At 46.7% G+C, this 18,438-nt stretch overlaps 6 protein-coding genes across 6 annotated transcripts; 4 read left to right on the top strand and 2 right to left on the bottom strand.

Moving 5' to 3' along the window:
* Positions 1-227: 227 nt before the first annotated feature.
* Positions 228-1,490, top strand: BDV37DRAFT_17846 (uncharacterized protein). The gene is made up of 4 exons (XM_032079450.1): positions 228-736; positions 802-987; positions 1,048-1,206; positions 1,263-1,490. The coding sequence occupies exons 1-4, from the start codon at positions 495-497 to the stop codon at positions 1,405-1,407; spliced, it is 732 nt and encodes a 243-aa protein (XP_031944708.1). The 5' UTR covers positions 228-494; the 3' UTR covers positions 1,408-1,490.
* A 581-nt stretch (positions 1,491-2,071) lies between these two features.
* Positions 2,072-6,205, top strand: BDV37DRAFT_290695 (WD40-repeat-containing domain protein; the record flags this gene model as incomplete). Its single annotated transcript, XM_032088774.1, has 4 exons — positions 2,072-2,086; positions 2,257-2,550; positions 2,603-4,528; positions 4,580-6,205. The coding sequence occupies 4 exons, from the start codon at positions 2,072-2,074 to the stop codon at positions 6,203-6,205; spliced, it is 3,861 nt and encodes a 1,286-aa protein (XP_031944707.1).
* Positions 6,206-6,437: 232 nt separating this feature from the next.
* On the bottom strand, positions 6,438-8,158 carry BDV37DRAFT_279920 (putative carboxylesterase; the record flags this gene model as incomplete). Its single annotated transcript, XM_032086439.1, has 3 exons — positions 6,438-7,460; positions 7,520-7,864; positions 7,916-8,158. The coding sequence occupies 3 exons, from the start codon at positions 8,156-8,158 to the stop codon at positions 6,438-6,440; spliced, it is 1,611 nt and encodes a 536-aa protein (XP_031944706.1).
* Positions 8,159-10,446: 2,288 nt separating this feature from the next.
* BDV37DRAFT_279919 (60S ribosomal protein uL24) lies at positions 10,447-11,176 on the top strand (the record flags this gene model as incomplete). The annotated part of the gene is made up of 3 exons (XM_032086438.1): positions 10,447-10,465; positions 10,582-10,694; positions 10,904-11,176. The coding sequence occupies 3 exons, from the start codon at positions 10,447-10,449 to the stop codon at positions 11,174-11,176; spliced, it is 405 nt and encodes a 134-aa protein (XP_031944705.1).
* A 3,955-nt stretch (positions 11,177-15,131) lies between these two features.
* Positions 15,132-16,050, top strand: BDV37DRAFT_240919 (2EXR domain-containing protein). Its single transcript, XM_032081119.1, has one exon. It carries the CDS (start codon positions 15,150-15,152, stop codon positions 15,987-15,989), a length of 840 nt encoding a protein of 279 aa, XP_031944704.1. The 5' UTR covers positions 15,132-15,149; the 3' UTR covers positions 15,990-16,050.
* Positions 16,051-16,945: 895 nt separating this feature from the next.
* BDV37DRAFT_269185 (uncharacterized protein) lies at positions 16,946-18,403 on the bottom strand (the record flags this gene model as incomplete). Its single annotated transcript, XM_032084316.1, has 5 exons — positions 16,946-17,288; positions 17,345-17,844; positions 17,907-17,974; positions 18,037-18,084; positions 18,220-18,403. The coding sequence occupies 5 exons, from the start codon at positions 18,401-18,403 to the stop codon at positions 16,946-16,948; spliced, it is 1,143 nt and encodes a 380-aa protein (XP_031944703.1).
* Between the last annotated feature and the right edge of the window lie 35 nt (positions 18,404-18,438).

Genomic DNA, 18,438 nt, shown 5'->3' with positions numbered 1-18,438 from the left:
AAAACAGGGCGATATGAAAGTACCTGCATGTCAGACACACAGCTATGCGACCAATTTGAAGGATCACTTCAGCTGAGTATGCATTCTACCACGCCACCCCTTCATCTGGTTGGTTCCGTTTTACATGGAATGGTTGCTTTTTCTGAGCAGCACCCACTGCAACCACCGATACAGCCGATTGCCGTCGCTTACGAGTCACGACCTTAACAAACGGAATAAGCTGACGGGCCCTGCATCAACAACTAGTTTCAGTCCACTGACAGTGCAGCTAGCGTTACATTCAGCCCCTTGGGGGCGTCATGCGCCGCGACAAACTTCCAGCCCCCGGTGGCACTATTGATTGACTCGATAGCTAGGGACTGCAAAGCGATACGGCTGTACGAATTGAGTTCATCATGATGGACGATAAAAGGTGAAGAATTGCCCTGAAGAAATCACCAGAGTCTATTCAAGCAATTACACTTTCTTAGTCCCGGTCACACCTTGCTTTCAAAATGCTGTTCACCAAGTCCCTCCTGGTATTCGCGCTCTATGTGTTTGGCACGCAGCATGCGCTGGCTGTCCCTGTCAACCCCGAGTCTGAAGTTGCACGCTCCGTAGATGTCTCTCTCAAATCAGGCAGCGGTGATACCAAAAGCGACCCGATCAAGGCGGACTTGGAGGTCAAAGGCCAAAGTGCTCTACCATTTGACGTCGATTGCTGGGCTATTCTGTGCAAAGGCGCTCCAAATGTCCTGTATGTCTCGCTCTGTTAAGGCCCCCCGATGTTGCACGTTTGAATAACATAGGTCGCATCCCTAGGCAGCGCGTGAACGAGAAGACGAAAAATAGTAATCGCGATCGGAGCGGTGCGAACAAAGGGCCTTTCAAAGATCCTACGAAATGGGGCATCAAAGCCCTTCCACCTAAGACCCCGGCTTGGAGCACACAGGACTTCAAGTCACCCGAAGAATACGCGTTTGCTTCTTCCCTTCAAGGTGGAACAAAGTATGTTAAACTCGTCAGAGCCCCGATCAATGGATTGTTGGCTGATCAGGTGTGACAAAGTGCCATCCTTGCACCCGTCAACCTCGCTGCTCAGAATTCCCAAGGTGGTGTCCTAAACGGTTTCTACTCTGCGAATAAAGTAGTGCAATTCGATCCTAGCAAGCCCAAGGAGACAAAGGGTACATGGTTTCAGATCACTAAGTTCACTGGTGCTGTTGGGTAAGAATATCCTATCCAGTATTCTCATCATATGCGGCATACTAAGAAGACACTAGTCCTTACTGCAAGGCTCTGGGGAGCAACGATAAGAGTGTTTGCGATAAGACCAAGGATATCGCAGGGAGCTGGGGCTACGACCCTGCGAAATGGGCATATCAGTATGACGAGAAGAATAACAAGTTCAACTACGTTGGTAAGTAGTCAGCTTGCTTCTATGGCAGGAACAGGGCTTGGATATACATTGTATGCTACTCAGTTGATCTTTTCTGCGCACTTGGTATGAGATATTGTCTAAAGGTGGTACGAAGTCTCAATGATTGCTTGTACGGACAAAAGAATGTACATGAGCTTGAGCTATTCTAATTCCCAATAGAGTATTCATGATTGTCATAAAGAAGTCAGCTTACGTGGCATTCGTTGAGCAATACTAGCATTAACCAGAAAGTAATGTTGTTCAAAACCAGCTTAGCAAGTAAATGTTCACAGATCAGTGAGGACACAAAGTCTCACTATGATACAATGGACATTGAGCTACACTTAAAACAAATCATAAAAACAATAATAACATAGTACAAGATAGAAAAGCCACCCCTTCGTGACTATCAAGCTACATACAATTAACAAGTGTGAGTATCAATAATCAAATGTATTGCTTGGCTCCAAAATACTGAGGTGAGAAATGTGAGGTTTCTTGGCGCCATTCGAGATTGCCTCGTCTTTCAGCCTAACGCGGGGTAGCCCGGACCGCGAGCAGTAAATGTTTATGTCTACGGGGTAGCAGTAATCAATAAATCTTCTTCAGTCATGAGGAAGTTCAATGAACTGAGGAGTATAATATCCTCCAAAGCAAGAAGCAGACATTCCGATGAACCCAGCCAGGGTATCAGTCCAAATTCCACGCACACAAATCAAACTGAACAGCGAGCCTCTCAGCCTATCTCCCCAATTGATAATGACAACAACAGGAAGCTGATTTCAATCCATGAGGACCTTTGGAATAGAGCTTACAAGGAGCTAAAAGCGGATCCGGGCAAGGAGAAGTACATAAAGGCCTATGAACAACTAGTATCGGACATCTTCTTGGGACGACCCACCAATAGCTCAGCGTGTGCCGAACCCATTCATGGACCCAGACGTGATACTGACAATACACCATGGACCGAAGACCAGCTACAGCATATTATTCAGAAAGGGCTGGAGAGAGTCAATGCAAGCCAGAAGCGGATTGACAGTACGTCCGAGGTTTTCGGGGTGGTGCAGAATTTGAAACCCATATTCAACGCCGTCCTGAGCAACACCCCACATACTGCACTTCCATGGGCAATCGTTTCCTCCACTATCGACGTAGGAAATCCGTTAAAATATTGTTGTGAGTTACTGCTAACTCATTTAACAGATCCTTGCAAATCCAGTTCGATCAACCAAAGCTCTGTACGATGGAGTCAACCACGTGGTTGATAGAATGCAGTGGTATTCGAAGATAACCGATAGTCTTCTTCAGAATGGCAGCAATAATAGCCATCGGAAACTCGAAGAAGTTCGTAAGCAGCTAGAGACTGGTATGCTGGGTATGTACAAGTGTATGCTCTTTTATGAAATCAAGAGTGTCTGCTTCTACCACAAAAGCCAGGTTGCGGTCTTTGTCCGTGGTCTTTTGAATGTCGATGACTGGGATGGAAGCCTGGCGATAATCACTGAACAAGAAAACGCTCTCCGATCTGATCTGCAACAATACAAGCTGGAGCAGATCCTCACAATCCTTGATCAGATGGCCATCAATAATAAAACGCGTGATGGGGCTGACGATGAATATCGCCAGTGTCTGAAGTCCTTGGGCGTGGTAAATCCCATGCTGAGAACTAAAGATATTATAGCACGGAAGAATGAGGTTCTTAAAGACTGCTATAAGTGGGTATTTCAGACGAAAGCCTATCAAGACTTCATAGAGTGGCAATTCAAGGACATGCCGAATCTGCTATGGATCCAGGGGCAAGCGGGCACCGGCAAGACAATGCTTCTAGCTGGCATCATGGAAGAATTGAATACAACTCTCGCTAACTCAGTCTCTCCAACAACTCTACATTTCTTTTTCCAAGACAAGGACGGCCAGGTTGATCAGAGTTTGATGGCAGTGAAGAGCCTTCTCTGGCTATTGTTGAGTCAATACCCGTATCTCGTTCAATATGTTCATCAGGAGGCACAGAGTTCTCAGGGGAATTTATTCGACGGCGAATATGCCTTTACCGTGACGTGTGATTTGATCAATACAATGCTCCAAGATGATAAGATCGACCCAGTTATCGTTATACTCGATGGTCTGGATGAATGTGAGTATAAGGCTAGAACAAGGCTAATTAACTTTCTTGGATCACTACTACAGTTGAACTCAGTCGGCAATGTGAGGGTCAAGGTACTCATATCAAGTCGTCCTCTGGAGGAGATTAAAACAGCAGTAAATGGCATCAAGTCAACAATACCAAGGGCTACCCTCGCGGTGGACAACATTTCACTTGAGGGACCTATAACCGCTTTTATCGAATGGAATATTGATCGATTAGAAGAGTCTACTGAAGATAAAACCCTTCTACTGACAATCAGGAGAGAGCTTCGCAAACGGGCAAGCAATACCTTTCTCTGGGTTTCACTGGTGTGCCAAGAGCTCAACCACTATGGACTTCATATGTGGGAGAATATACTTGGTGAAATTCCCGATGGTCTTGTAGAACTGTACGACAAGCTTCTTGCCATGTTAGAAGGATCAAAATACAAACGTCATGTTCAAACTTGCAAGATGGTTCTTACCATTTCAATATTGGCACGTCGCCCATTGAGCCTTGGTGAATTGGCATTGCTTGCCCAGATAGGGGAAGGCATGATACGATCTATCGTCCATGACTGCAGGTCATTCCTCATTATCCAGGGAGATACGGTCTATCTGTTCCATCAATCGGTCCAGGATTACTTGCAAGATAACTACTGCCGACTTCAAGATAAGCCTTGCGAATACATCCACCGATCAATCTTCAGCTTGTCATTGAAAACCATGGAAGACAAATTACAAAGAAACATGTATAAGCTCCCCTATTCAGGATCCACCATCGATGAGAGCCGTCTCCCAGATCCAGACCCACTGCGTGCGATCCGATATTCGTGTCGCTTTTGGGTACACCACCTGAAGCACAGCGACTCCATGTACGATGCAAGTGAGATGATTTACTCGTTCTTCCGAAAGCATTTTCTCCACTGGTTAGAAGCTATGAGTCTCATGCATATGGTGCCCGGTAGTATCAGGATGATGGACGACCTGAAACCACTAACCACTGTAAGTTTCTCTTTCTTCCTGCTGATCCCAAGGTTGCGCTGATTCAAAAAGTCACACTTTATGCTGCACGACTTTCTTCAAGACGCAAAACGGTTTACGCTAAAAAATCAAGCTATCGCTAGTACTGCCCCGCTACAGCTTTATAGCTCTGGCCTTCTATTCTCACCTCAGTCTAGCGTTATTCGACGAAAGTTTGAAAAGGAAATTCCCGCCTGGATAATAAGGCGTCCTTCGGTTGAGATGCAGTGGGATGCAGTCTTACAGTCACTAGACCATCCTGCCGCTGTACGCTTCGCATGCTTCTCACCCGATGGTCGATTCTTAGCATCCAGCTCTTGGGATGATTCATACTACAGCGTTATAAATGTATACGATTCAAACACGGGAGAACTAAAGCAGAAACTGAAATTTTCCAACGGCTTGAGCTCGTTAGCGTTCTCGCCAGACAGCCAACACCTAGCTGCGACGTGCTGGGACAACTGGATCAGGGTTTGGGACACCGTGACATGGACCGAGTCGGAGATTTCTCTCCAATACGAAAGGTCCCTAGTAGGGTTTACTTCAAGAAGCGAGCTTCTGGTCGCTACAGCGGGATTCTCGACACTTTCAATATGGGATATAAGCGCATCAACATCATACCCGAAGATCAAGATTGACACAGAGGCGGAAATTGGAACAGTGATCTTGTCACCTGATTTTCAGCTGCTCGCTCACACTCGACGGGATAAAACCATCAAGATTTGGAGGTCCTCAACCGGTGCACTTATACAAACTCTCGTGGACCACTTAGGTAGTATCGAAGGTGTCTTGGCCTTTTCCCCTGGTAATGATATGCTCGCCTCGGGATCTCGCAATTCTCTGCGATTATGGAAGATAGCGGCTCAGGAGCCGGTCTTTGCTTTCCCATACAGCGGGTCAGTTAAAGCAGTAGCTTTCTCGAGAGACGGCAGCTTAGTTGCATCAGGGGGCTCGGATTGTATGATCCGGTTGTGGAACACACGAGAAGGACATCTCGAGCATATCCTACAAGGCCATGGATCCATACCGATCTGTTTGTCCTTTTCAGTAGATGACCAAGTGTTGGCATCTGGCTCACAGGATCTGACCCTTAAGCTCTGGGACCTTACACAAGGGACACGGGACCCAGCACGGGATTCCGAACAGATACAGCCCCAACAAGTGAACAGCCAGCCGGATATGATCGCTACCATCGATATTTCCCCTGACGAGCAACAGGTCGCAGCAGGATCATGGGGTGGTGTGGTTACCCTATGGGACTTGAAAACAGGAAAATTGCAATATACCCTAAAGCATACAAGGTCTTGTACACATGTGGTGTTCACGCCAGATAGTCAGCAGGTAGTATGGGGAGGGTTTGACAAAGGAAACCACGTGTGTAATGCGAAAAGCGGGAGTTATGAGGGGGAAACAGTGGCACGTCCGGCCCTACTACGTCTAGAGCGTGAGTCCTCAACGCGTAAGCCTGAGGTGCTGTTCGAAAATGGATGGGTAGTAGCTGCCAGCAGCGGACAGAGAATCCTATGGCTACCGCCTGAATACCGTCCCACCTATTGGGTGGATTGGAAATGCATTGAACATGGCAATATGCTGATCTGCGGAACTGATACAGGCCATATCCATCTCTATGAGTTTCAGATGGAGGGGGATTTGACCTGATCCTTTGATTCCATAGATCAAAGTGGGTACAACTGAGTAGAACATATATGCGAAGCCTGATAAAAGAAATACATAGTACTTAATACTTAGGAATCTTCCTCCAAAGATCATAGTTCAATATTATATGAAATTCGGCATTCGATCCGGCTTTTGGCAAATTCATACAAACATTTTGCAAAGAACAGAGACCAGGCAGCTTCTAGATGAACTAGATCATGGTCCCAAATCCTCACTAAACGTCCATGACAGGAGCCAACATTTCCCATAGTACACACCGATCTTGTTGAGTTCCTGGAATGACCTCCATTGCCGTCTGATTTGTCTGTATCTTCAGCCTCTCTCCTGTCCCCCATGGCATCCAGTAAGATGTACCTTCTGCTCTGAAACTGTTAGGATCCAACGTCTTCACAAAACTGATATAATAATTCATGACAACAGGAACAATTCCAGCGTTGATATTGGTAATGCTGCTGCTAAGTCCGCCTCCGTAGTCCGGTCCGAAAATGGCCTCCGTCTCGAAGGTATGGGGGACTCCCAGCCCCTTTTTAAGCGTTTCGGGATCCTGGACATTATATCGATAGCTCCAAACCTTTTCACCACCCACCGGGTAGGATCCTGCCACTCGAGTGCTCATATGTATGCCTGGACAGGTGAAGACGGCATCTCCAAACGCGGCGGAAGCGGCAGGGAAGTATTCTGCATGTAGCGGAACGGACTCCATTCCCTGATAGGCGCGGTTGATCGACTGTAGTTGGTTTGAGCTTAGACTAGGGTAGAGACTAGTCAGGAACGCGGATATATCGGCCGGCCTCGTGGCATTGTATGCGAAGTAGGAGCCTTCGTTGGTGTCTCCGCCAACAATCAAAGGAACACGGATGAATTTTCCCTGTGCAAATAGTGGATATAGACGGTCCTGGATAAGAGTCCCGTCGACAACTGGGACGAACTCCCAGAAGGAGGGCGTTGTACGTGTGGGATCCGTTGGATCTGGTGAAGTAGCCTGTGCTTTCTGAATGGCGGTGATGTTGGCAGATCGCAAACACGACATCGTCGAGCATCCGACAGCCTCCATGAATTGACTGCACTGTGTCTCGGATTCAGACTTATTCCTTTGAGCAGGCCAGAACGGACTCTCAGCCACTGCCCCAACGAAAAGACCATCATTGCGGCCCCCGTATGCTGCAAGATGGTAGGCCACCGAGCCAGCGCCGGCCGACGCACCATGAATGACAACATGATTTGGATTACCGCCAAACTGGGGTCTGTCAGATTGAGGTGATATAACTCGAAGGTATGATGATTCTATTTCCTTACCAGATTAATGTACTTCTTCACCCATTGTAGGGCTTTCCGCTGATCAAGCAAGCCGACATTGAGATCACCGTCTTGCTGGACCTTTTGACCAGCTAGAAAGCCCAATGCTCCCACACGATAATTGAAATTGACCAGTATAATTCCATGCCCGGATTCCTGGATCACCTGGGTACCATTGTAGTTTGCATTTGAATTTGTCGCATATGCACCGCCTTGGATATACACCCAGACAGGGAGGTCGGATGCTGGTGTGGCATTGGATGGGGTAAAAACATTGATGAAGAGACAATCTTCGGCTGTGGCTTCAGTGACATTCTGGCCGGTACCTACACATACTGGGCCAAACTATCAGAGATATTAACAGCCCGTCTTTCTGGGAAACCTGCATCCTCTTACCACCGATGCATCCTGGACGGAAGACGCTCGAACGGGCTCTCGAGGGGCCCGGAAGCGAAGTCCTCCTAGCGGTGGCGCTGCATATCGCATGCCCAGATATTGATCTACTCCACCCGGGAGTCTCGTCCCTTGATATTGGGCATAGTCAAGGCTGATTGTCGGTCGGGGCGGATTACTTGGGGCAGCATTTTTAAGCTCAACCAAAAAGCTTAATAAAGTGGACAAAAATATGGCCAGCCTCATTTTTCCCTCCAGAAAATGTTATTTAAAGACAGGAAACTTGGTGCCACGGCACTATTTATCCAAGGGGCAGGGTGTTGCCGGACGATCCCGGTTGTTGCGGGGCCTTGAGTTTATATAGCATTGCTTTCATGAATTTTTCCTTGGAGCAGTTGCATGCGGGGATAGTATGGTAGGCTATCAGATGGAGTTTGCCATGCTCCAGTAATGAAGCTAGGAGAAGGCACTTTCACGGAAAAATTCCCTCCGCGCTGCTAGGATAGAATTCCCAGTTCTTCATCGTGGGTTGTAGAACATTATCCATTTATGTACGAGGTTCCGAGGTCTCTATGGTTGTGTAGATCATGATAGAGGGAAAATTATATGCAATGCATGCGAGAGCGATGGTAGGAGGTACACTGTATCAACATTAACATCACCAGCCCCGCAGGGTTCCCCGCAAGCCGCCGGGATAATTCGAGCCGAGCCTCTTTAAATCGATTTATGGTATCTCTGGCTTGTTCCTTCCGGGCCACTACAGTTGAGAATTCTGTCTTGTTGTTCAAATCCAACCGTAGTAAATCTCGTTGACAGTCCTGTATCAACAGAGTTAGAAGACCAGGTCTTCGATGGGTATGGTTTTTAGTGGGGCTGTCCGCAACTATGAAAACTTAGAAACTTAGGTTGTTTACGGTCACGTGTTATTCGGGCCCTAAGCCCTGATTTAGTGTTAGTATAGATCGACCATACTGAAGGATCTGTACAAAAAAAAATGAGATACCAGTTTTCATACATTTTAATGGTCTAAGGCTTGAATTCAGCGTATACATCCGAATATGCCCATTTATAATATCATGTTAAATATAATAAGCTCAATCAAGAGATTTCCCAATATTCCTTGATCCACAGTTAATCCCGAGTCTCAATATATATGTTTAGTCGGCAGTCACAAGGCATAAAACCAATATCTACCAGTACAAATCTTTATACAACATTCTTTTATATATGAATTGTACCAATATAGTATAGTCGAAAATGCTAAACGAATTGTCATTGGACTTTTGTCATGCTCTTCCGTGATTTATCTATTTCGGGAATTAGAGATGCTGCGGGTTTGTACCCTGCGGATGCCGGGTCTAGATTCCAAAACGGCACCGCTGCGGGTTTGGTGCGGGTTTGCGGGGATTGGGAACAGTTCAGGGCTACACCATTGGCTTTCTCGTTGAACAATAGAACACGCTGATCAGGATGTTCCAAATTTCTCTCGGCGTGGCTAAGTGAGAGGACTCTTGTGTATATAAACATTGCCTGCCTTGCTTTGAAGCGAGAAAACGAAATGCCAAGAACGCAAAAGATCTTCAATGCAATGGCCGTTCGGACATACACACAAGCAGGTTGAACTTTACGAGAGTAAACTGTGTATATGAAAGGATACTTAAAATAGATCTTCACTGACAACCGTCACAATAGTCTTCCAAGAGTATGGATGAAATCCAGTATGTACGTATTCCTGGTACATATCAAACGCGAACATTGTTTGAGCGGCTCCTGGGGCCCGCTTTTTTCTCTGTCAGTCACTTTTCCACCCTTGATAAGATGAGAGTCTCGCGCACAACGCGCATCATACACCCGCTACGTCTAAGTATTAGCTTCTTCATGCTATGAGTTTTGGCCTTCATTTCGCCAATGTCTCTATCTGTATCAAGAACAATACTGCAAGTACTATTATTAGGATGCCACCGTTGTTGCATGCATCATACGGCTTTTGTGGAGTTACACACCCTGATGTGAGTAATTTCGCTAGTCGCCGTAGCAAGAATACCTCTATCTGAAGTCCCAAGAACAGAATAATTTACTTTGTTGTACCTCCGTGATGTTGTTGCTGGTGGATGTTCTCTGATATTCTTGGCATCAACTATTCCTAATAGGGTAACCAAGATATCGGCAGAGAGAGAAAGTACGAGTACCCGCCACGCAGGACAGAGATGACAATGTAGCACTTATCTAAGTCCTATGGATCTTGTAGATTTTAGTTTACTGGATTATGTCCAGAGTCAGTCGAAGCCTACATGGACCAGTCCTAAGAGTTCTTACGATCGACGAACCCGCGTCACGGGCTCAAGGCGGAAGCGGACGACAGCCAATCACAAGGCAGGACCCAGCCCTAGGCGAAGCGGGCCGTCATGTGACGCACACAACTCAATCTTTTCGGCCACAAAAGAATCTGTTGGACTTTGAAGCTTTCCGACGACGACCCCAACGACAACCGTACCTGAGCCCTTTCACGATCCCTTTTAGGAGGCTCTGTCAAGATGACTGTCCAGAACCACAGTACGTGATTCCTTGAATTTCGATCCGCCGATATCTCTAGATCCTCCCAATCGCTGTCTCGTGGTATCCGGGTGGAGTGTTACATGGTCCGAGTATGCTGATGAATCGTCCTTCAGGTTTGGCCTCTTCCCGCCGGAAGTCGCGCAAGGCGCACTTCAACGCTGGCTCCGGTGAGCGCCGTGTCATCATGAGCGCCCCTCTCAGCAAGGAACTCCGTGAGAAGTACAATGTATGTTCGAACAACACCGGAAACGATCTGCACACCCCTTGAAGAAGTCGAAATGGATTTGGCATGAACCCTCTCTCCTCAGTCGGGATTGGGCTCGCTCGCCCACTGGATCTGGGATGGAGATGGGAGGAAAGCAACACCAACGACATGAAGCTTGGGGTAAAACAAGGAAAATATAAGGAGCATAGTTCTGACGCAGTCCTCGATAGGTCCGCTCTCTCCCCATCCGCAAGGACGACGAGGTCACCATTGTCCGTGGAGGCCAGAAGGGCCGTGAGGGCAAGATCACCAGCGTTTACCGTCTTAAGTGGGTTGTCCACGTCGAGCGTGTCGTCCGCGAGAAGTCCAACGGCCAGAGCGTTCCCCTCGGTATCCACCCCTCCAAGGTCGTCATCTCCAAGCTCCACCTCGACAAGGACCGTGAGCAGATCCTGGAGCGCATCGGAAAGGGACGTGAGGCCGCCAAGGCCAAGTCTGCTTAGAGGGTTTTGTCCGGGGTTTAAGTTCATGTTGCAATGGCGGTGACGGCGCTGGAGTTCTGAAAGACTCGCCAATGCGAGATCCAACCTCCTATGATCAGGATACATCTGCTGGAATGAAAAACGAAAAAATCTACTTCCTCGGTTCATGGTCTGCGCCACGGGTTTTTAAGCCGTAGTGCTGGACTGTTTCCCCTATAAGCGTATCTAGGGATAATTTACCGGCAGCGACTCGATTGTCGGAAGGCCGTTTTCCTTTTTGTTCATTGGGTTCATAACCACCGACTACTGTTTGATCATCCCTCGTAGTGAGGCCCTGCATTTCGTTCCCTTTCAGCGTTACCGTTCGGGTACCAGAATGTGGCGACGACAAATATTCTCGTCAATCCCGTTTGAACAGGCCCAACAGTGGTAAGGGTGAACGAAATGTGTAGAGGAATTGTGAAATCACACTCTGTAGTCACCAACCAGTTCGATTTTGATGGTATCCTTTTCAACAGTGGGGTACGAGGGCACATCAACATACCGAGATCTCTGTAGGACAAATAAACCTTCGAATGAACTTGCATTATGATTCAAAGCGCAGTTTTGATAGCACCACCTGCACACAATCTATTTGTAGGTCTCAATTGGACCTTAATCTTTGAAAAGATAGATATCTATTCATGGAAATATTGGACCCTTAGCCAATGATGCGAATGGGCTAAAGGTGTCTATTTATATATATCTGTGGCTCCGCTGACACTGGAGTTCATCAAATACAGCTCAGCCGCGTAAGAGATTGTTTTCAAATTCTTGTATCAATAAATACCGAGCAGTGTCGACCATAAAACAGAGACTGATAGCTACCTTGCATCGCAAAGACTGATGAGAGCATATTGAAGATCCACGTTTTGACTTTCAGGAACCTGATATTATCGCCACCGCCTTTGTATTCCGCCTCCCTAAACAGGGAGTTTAGCGGCAGAACTCAGCTTATCAGGTCGCATAACAAGTGCCAGACCTGAAACCTCTGCGAATGCCAGTAGCTGTACAGTTATATTGGACCTCACTGGCTTACAAAATATCTACTCTGCCAAGCTTTCTCCTTGACGGCTTTTTCGAACATGTTCGTCTCGTCATCACTCCAATCATATCGAAAGATTAATCTTATAGTCACGTGAGTAGACACTAAACTATTTTGGGGGATTTCGCATGTTCACGTCTTAAGCGAACTTGCCCGATAGGTCAACCAACTCACCGCCAGGCGTCACTCTCATTCACCTCGTCTCTACTCCGCAATCTATATCGTGAAGGCGAAGAAAATGCTCACGATGAGAGAAGCTATTCTAAATGGTTTAAATTGGCAGGAGTTGACTCCAGGGTAAGTTTAAACTGGTAATCTGTGACTGGAGATGTGAACGGAGAGGCAACATCTGTGATATTTTTCATCACCATACTATTTCGCATCGGCGCCTTGAGAATAGAAGTACAGAGTTAAACTAGCTATTGACTTGCGCTATTTATTTGGGGTCTCTTTGGTCTACAGAATTCATGCTCTGTTAGACGACTAAGCCAGCCAGAGCCTAGTTTCTTGTTCCGAATCCCTCGTCTCTCGTACGCTGTCCTAGGGGAGATAGCAAAGATCATGCAGTGTAAGCTCCGGCTTTCATGATCAAGTGAAATATTTGGCTATCAAACTCCGTATCTTCAGTCATGGTCTTGACTAGATTTGACTTTATAGTTCAATCTAGTCGAAGAGGAACAGAGTCCATCTAAGAGTCATAGCTCACCACAAAGCCAGGATACTAGAAAGGCACACGTTCGGTTTATGTTTATTGCTCAACAATATCCTGGCCTGAGTCTGGAATGTTGACTTGCTTCCCAAATGGATACCCAAGGTTTGTTTCCAGGACCTTGGTTGGCATACCCAATGCCTCCCGCATCGCGGACAAGTCAGGGCTCCCTAAGCCGCCGAGGATACGCTATCTCATCGGGACCCCACATCCTGACAGCTTGCCTCACGAACTCTGTAGCGTGTGTCATTTTCTCTTCGAGATCTTCAGGGCTAATGAACCTCTTTGGGAAGGTTCCAGATTGGACAACAAAAGCAGGGCTAAACTTTCAAGGATGTTTCTGTCAGAAAGTATAAGGTATACAATCCCCAATCTACTTAAGTTCACTCCCTGAAGTACTGCTGTCTTGTATTTATGATACATGATTGCCTTGATTCTTATTATTTGCTTATTTGCACCATCAAATAGTCCTTAAATAATGATATAATGCCCGTGCAGTAGAATCAAATGTGCTATTCAAAATATGACAATGTTACATAGAGATCTGACATGTCAATATCAGCCCCTGAAGCGCAATTCAATGGCTAGTATATAATAATCCGCATACTCATCCTAGTTCTGACACGTTCTAGTCATTTGACTATTTACTTCCTGTGGATCCTATTTAGTTGAGCACAATGACCTGTATGTTTAATCTAATGTGATAACATTTGCATCTGCATCCTCTAAACTCCATTCTACCATAACCAGAGGCAACTAGTAAGCAGAAAGTACGATTTTCTTTTTCTACTAGGCAACACGATCGGGTACCTGCAAACTATTGGTACTTTACTGCACATATTATTACTATTATGTGATAGATAACAACACCGCTGATCATATTTCTTGATGAAGAGGAGATATTCTGGGAGAGCTTTTTGTTGTTGCACATTGAATACTTGTCACTTTTTGCACCAATGTAGTTGTCATGCATATCACAACCGATGATCTGAGAAATACAATAAAATAGAGGAATAATAAAAAAGAAAGGGTATAAGAAGGACGAACCCTCCCACGTACATTGTGACTGTCACCTCCTTGAAAACTCTCGATTTCCATCATCAGACGAAGCCTAAACTCTTTTCCAACTACGTTGTACCGTCCAAATTCAGCTCCTCAAAATGAAGTTTTTGCAACACCTCCTTCCCTTGGCTGTGGCCTTTCTGCCCATGACCAATGCACGCCAAGATCCCGTGAGTAGTTCATTCAAAGGATTGAGTCCCAAGCACAAATCTAAACAAATGACTATAGGACATGGTTCAACATGTTGAGCTGAATGCCGACCCCAGTCCACCATCCTTGATCTACAACAATCCTGTCGGTGGCGACGGTGGAAAGGACTTTTCTGTCATTGGCGAACCCTCTGAGACAATTGATACCCTTCAGTTCTGGGTCGGGGAGGACGCTGGTCAACCCAAAGTACTCCGGGGACTCCAAATCACCTGGTCCGACGATCGGAAGAGCACAGTCTACGGAACAACGACGGATGAGTGCCAGTCATTCAAGTTCGAGCCAGGTGAAACCATTACGGAGATGCAGATCGCCGGGGGGTTGCGCGCGGATAGCATCTCTTTCACAACAACATCCCGCTCGTTCTTTGCTGGGGGTCAGGGAGGGAAGAAAGTTACGATGGATGTGGGCAGCGGCATACTTGTTGGTTTCCAAGGGGGCGCGGCGAAGGCCATTGATCGCCTTGGGCCTATCTTTGCACAAGCCCAGGGTGCGACTTTGAAGGTCGAGCAATGCATGGACTGTAATTAGTCGTGAGGAATGATGGGCTTGGGGAATTATTTGGGAACAGACATAGCTAATATTAGCTATAGTGCGAGGGGATATAGTGTATACTGATTCGTTAATAGTAATATTTATGCAAGTTCGAGTCAGGTTCCTTTGCCAAGCTTCCGACAACGCATTGCACTATATGACTGAAGGCACGAGGAGATTTCATCTGGACCAAGCAAGTAGAAGCACTAATTGCTGGGGCAGGTTGACAATATACCAGTCAAGAAGGCATGTAGGGCAGGTGTGGCGCAGCAGTATCTTTGTCTTGAGCACAGCCTCGTCAGTCTTTTTATTAAATACCACGTACGCAGACCCCAGATCACTAAATCAAACATCCAGCTGTCAGATAATATTATCCAACTAGTGGCTTAACTCTCCCAATGATCATGGCAGCAGTGACAACTAATTTTTCCCAGTTTGCTCGCTTCACAAGTCTCCCTCCAGAGCTGCGCTACCTTATATGGCGTTACGCATTACCCGACAACATTGGCCAAGTCCTGTTCCCCTATAAAAAGGGGTGTTGGTGCCCTCGGTACTTGTCAGAATCTGACAAGGCATATAACGAATGGTGCAGTACAGTATTCGAGTTCCGGCACGATTTATTAGACCCGGTCCAGTTTGATGTACCACTAGTCTTCGTTAACAGGGAATCCCGGGCCGTCGCCTTAGCTTGGGTTCGAAAAATGGGCATCCAGGTGCGCTTTCATAGGGACAAGCAGGCCTTCGTCTTTGTGCGCCAGCTATACCCTGTGCGTGATGTGTTATACGTTCCGTTTGACAAGATAGATGAATTCATACTCGAGCCTATCGATCGCCAATTTGAGCCAGATCTCGTCGGCCGGATGGTGGACGTGCAACCAAACGTCAGACACCTCGCCGTGCCAGAGGCGCTGTTGCAGAGTGACCCTGCTGCACTACGCGAGATATTTGAATTATTATATCATCCAGAAGTATTATTTATTTTAATAGGTGCGCAGCCGGATTGGAACGACAGCAACACCAACGTATACCAACGATGGGAGCTCGATATCACGCAGGGAAGAGGCTTCTTCTGGAATTCCGAGCATGGCCACTTTGACTGTGACATTGGACTGCCAATTGGGGGTGAAATCCTATGTCAGCGGATAAAGCGAGCTGTGAAAGACCTCGGGTCATTACTCATGGGAAGCCATGTTGTAGACGGCTTCGAGATCCGGCCTGTCTTCGCTGTTAGAAAATAAATGATGAGGGGGCTTTGTATGCAGTCTTGACTTGGACTTTTCATTTGCCCCCGGCGTTCTTGTGTATACCAAAGTCAACATTTCTCGAGAAACAATGAGAAATGTTTGTAGAAAAAGGAGAATGAACGCATGTTCCAAGCCTATTGGAATCCAAACTCGCAATGATTTCGCAGACAACCTTTAAGGTTCTAGTTCCTATAGCTAGGCTCGTCCTGAACAAAGCAGTGCTTCTTAGGATCTTCACGAAAGCTTTACGTGGGTTCCGGCCAACATTTGACTACGTTATTATTACTTCCATCAATAGTCAGGGCTACTCGCGCACCAAGCTCCAACGGAGTTCCATCGGATATGACCCCATCGTCGGACGTTGGAAGATTAAGAATTTCTTCCAATTGTGTTGAAACCAGAGAATGTATGTACGATGTACCACCCTCAGCGCCTATGAAGCAGTTAGTGTTTGTTTTAAGTTAATTTGATTACTGTAACTTGCCTTCACCATCATTCGCAATGGCGAATTGCACGCCCACTGCTTCCAAGGTTTGCATGAGTGATTTCGTCAGCGGTGGACCCGGTAACATCTCTCTTTCTCAAGTGTATCTAGCTGGCCCCGTGGTGCTGTGATAGTAACTGGGACGTCCAGCCAGGTAGGTTTGTCAGTCACGAGATGAGCTGCTTCGGAGGCGCCGGCAAGCATGATTCTTATGTCCAATTGTTCCTCTTCAGCCTTAAGATTTTCTGTATATCATACTGGTCCTCAGCATACGCAATAACTGGAATCTCACCCACAACTGCTCTCCCGTAAATATTTTCCAGAAATATTATATATTGATTATTCCATAATTAGCAGAGAGGTTCATTTTTTTGTTCCATTATCTTCAAGTCACTAGACTAAAGTACCATATTCCATATCCTTCGGTACAGAATGAAAAAAAGCCATGGTAGCCCTAAAATGAGAGTTATCCCACGAATTCATAACTCTGAGAAACAGTAACCTCCATACGTATACCATGGCGACCAGGAGTATTATTCCGCCGAGAAGGCAGGCTTGTTAACGATCCCTCAGGCGCCTCAGCACATCCAGCAATGGAGATGAGGTGGGTCTGATCATTCTGCTGGGTTTGAAAGGAGTTCGTATGGTTATGGTTTTTGGAGCCAATCATCTTCTTCCAGTTGTCGAGCTCATGGCTACGCAGATAACTGCCACTATTGACGTTGCTGTTCTTGTCCTTAACAGAGATGACATATGCGCTCAACGAGGGAAGACACGCGCAGATTAGCCCGATGGCTGCTTCGGCATTTCTACGCGAAGATTAGTTCAAATCCTAGCTGCTGAGAATGAGAAGGATGGGCCTTACGCTGTCAGCACAACATGGATCCAGGCCCATGTTATATCTGCTGTCGGGGGCTCCCTCACCATCATCACTAATCGCCAGATACTAAACGCAGTGGCTATCCCACCCGCGCTCAAAATACCGATGACCCGGAGCTTTTTTATGGTTGACATGTGCAGTGACCATAGCAATGGTGCCGGTAGGACCAGGATCCACAGGTCGCTAGCAATACTGATGGCTGAGTCGGCGATGATGACTTTCCGCTGGTCCAAGCATGTCCCGCCGTTACTCGTTCCGTACCAAAATGCCGAAATGGGTTTGCAGAAGAACACTTTGATGAACAAGGCTGGGATATAGTATAGCAACAGCACAAGCAAGCTGATGTGAATGACAAGGACCTTGCGACGGTCGGGGGCGAAAATCCGTAGCAGGATGGAGAGGAGGGCGAGCTTGACAACATAAGCCATGGGGACGTAGATGATGGTGATTGCATAGGATGCCTTCTCTCGGATACTCATTAGTGACTGTTGTTTTTTCAATTACAAGGGTAGGAATTGGAGGTGGCTTCCTTCGCTAGGTTATCTACCTTCTGGAAGTCCACGAAGTCACTCTTTGGGACATCCCATCCATGATATCCACCCCCGTAAGCGTTTACTACCTCTGTTAGATACTGTTTCCTACGTTGCTTATTTCCATGGTGATGGGAGCAGACGTACGCACAAGCATGTTAATGCAGAATCCAACGAAGAGTATCTGTTGTTGGACTTCAGTATGTGGTCAAGTCGACTCAGGTATAAAAGGGTGGTATACGCATCCTGCAACAGCTGTATCTATAAAATAAGATTGGTCAATATCAGTATGATAGATTATACATTGCACAGGGAAAGCACGTTACTAACAGTCTTCCCATTCCAGCTTCTTTCGAAGGCGTATCTTCAGAATTACGCGCAATGTCACAGCAACTGTCACAGCGATGATGCACGAGAGTTGCGTTACCAGGTTAATCGTGTGGAGGACGTCGGTCGGATGTGCGAAATTGGAGGTGATCCCTGGAGGGGGAGGGATCAATGGCTCTACAGTCATATCAGCTTGGCAAGGCTGTCAATTGGTAGATGGCG

Source organism: Aspergillus pseudonomiae (assembly GCF_009193645.1).
Source record: "Aspergillus pseudonomiae strain CBS 119388 unplaced genomic scaffold BDV37scaffold_11, whole genome shotgun sequence".
Taxonomy (NCBI): Eukaryota; Fungi; Ascomycota; class Eurotiomycetes; order Eurotiales; family Aspergillaceae; genus Aspergillus; species Aspergillus pseudonomiae.
The sequence above is the reverse complement of the archived record's forward strand: the minus strand, read 5'-3'. Positions and strand labels throughout refer to the sequence as shown.

Excerpts from the sequence above, each read along its gene's own strand:
- BDV37DRAFT_240919 (XM_032081119.1), top strand. The coding sequence starts at position 15,150 with ATGATCATGGCAGCAGTGACAACTAATTTTTCCCAGTTTGCTCGCTTC.
- BDV37DRAFT_17846 (XM_032079450.1), top strand. The coding sequence starts at position 495 with ATGCTGTTCACCAAGTCCCTCCTGGTATTCGCGCTCTATGTGTTTGGC. Across the intron at positions 737-801 it reads AAAGGCGCTCCAAATGTCCT|GCAGCGCGTGAACGAGAAGA; the intron begins GTATGTCTCGCT and ends TCGCATCCCTAG. Across the intron at positions 1,207-1,262 it reads AAGTTCACTGGTGCTGTTGG|TCCTTACTGCAAGGCTCTGG; the intron begins GTAAGAATATCC and ends AGAAGACACTAG.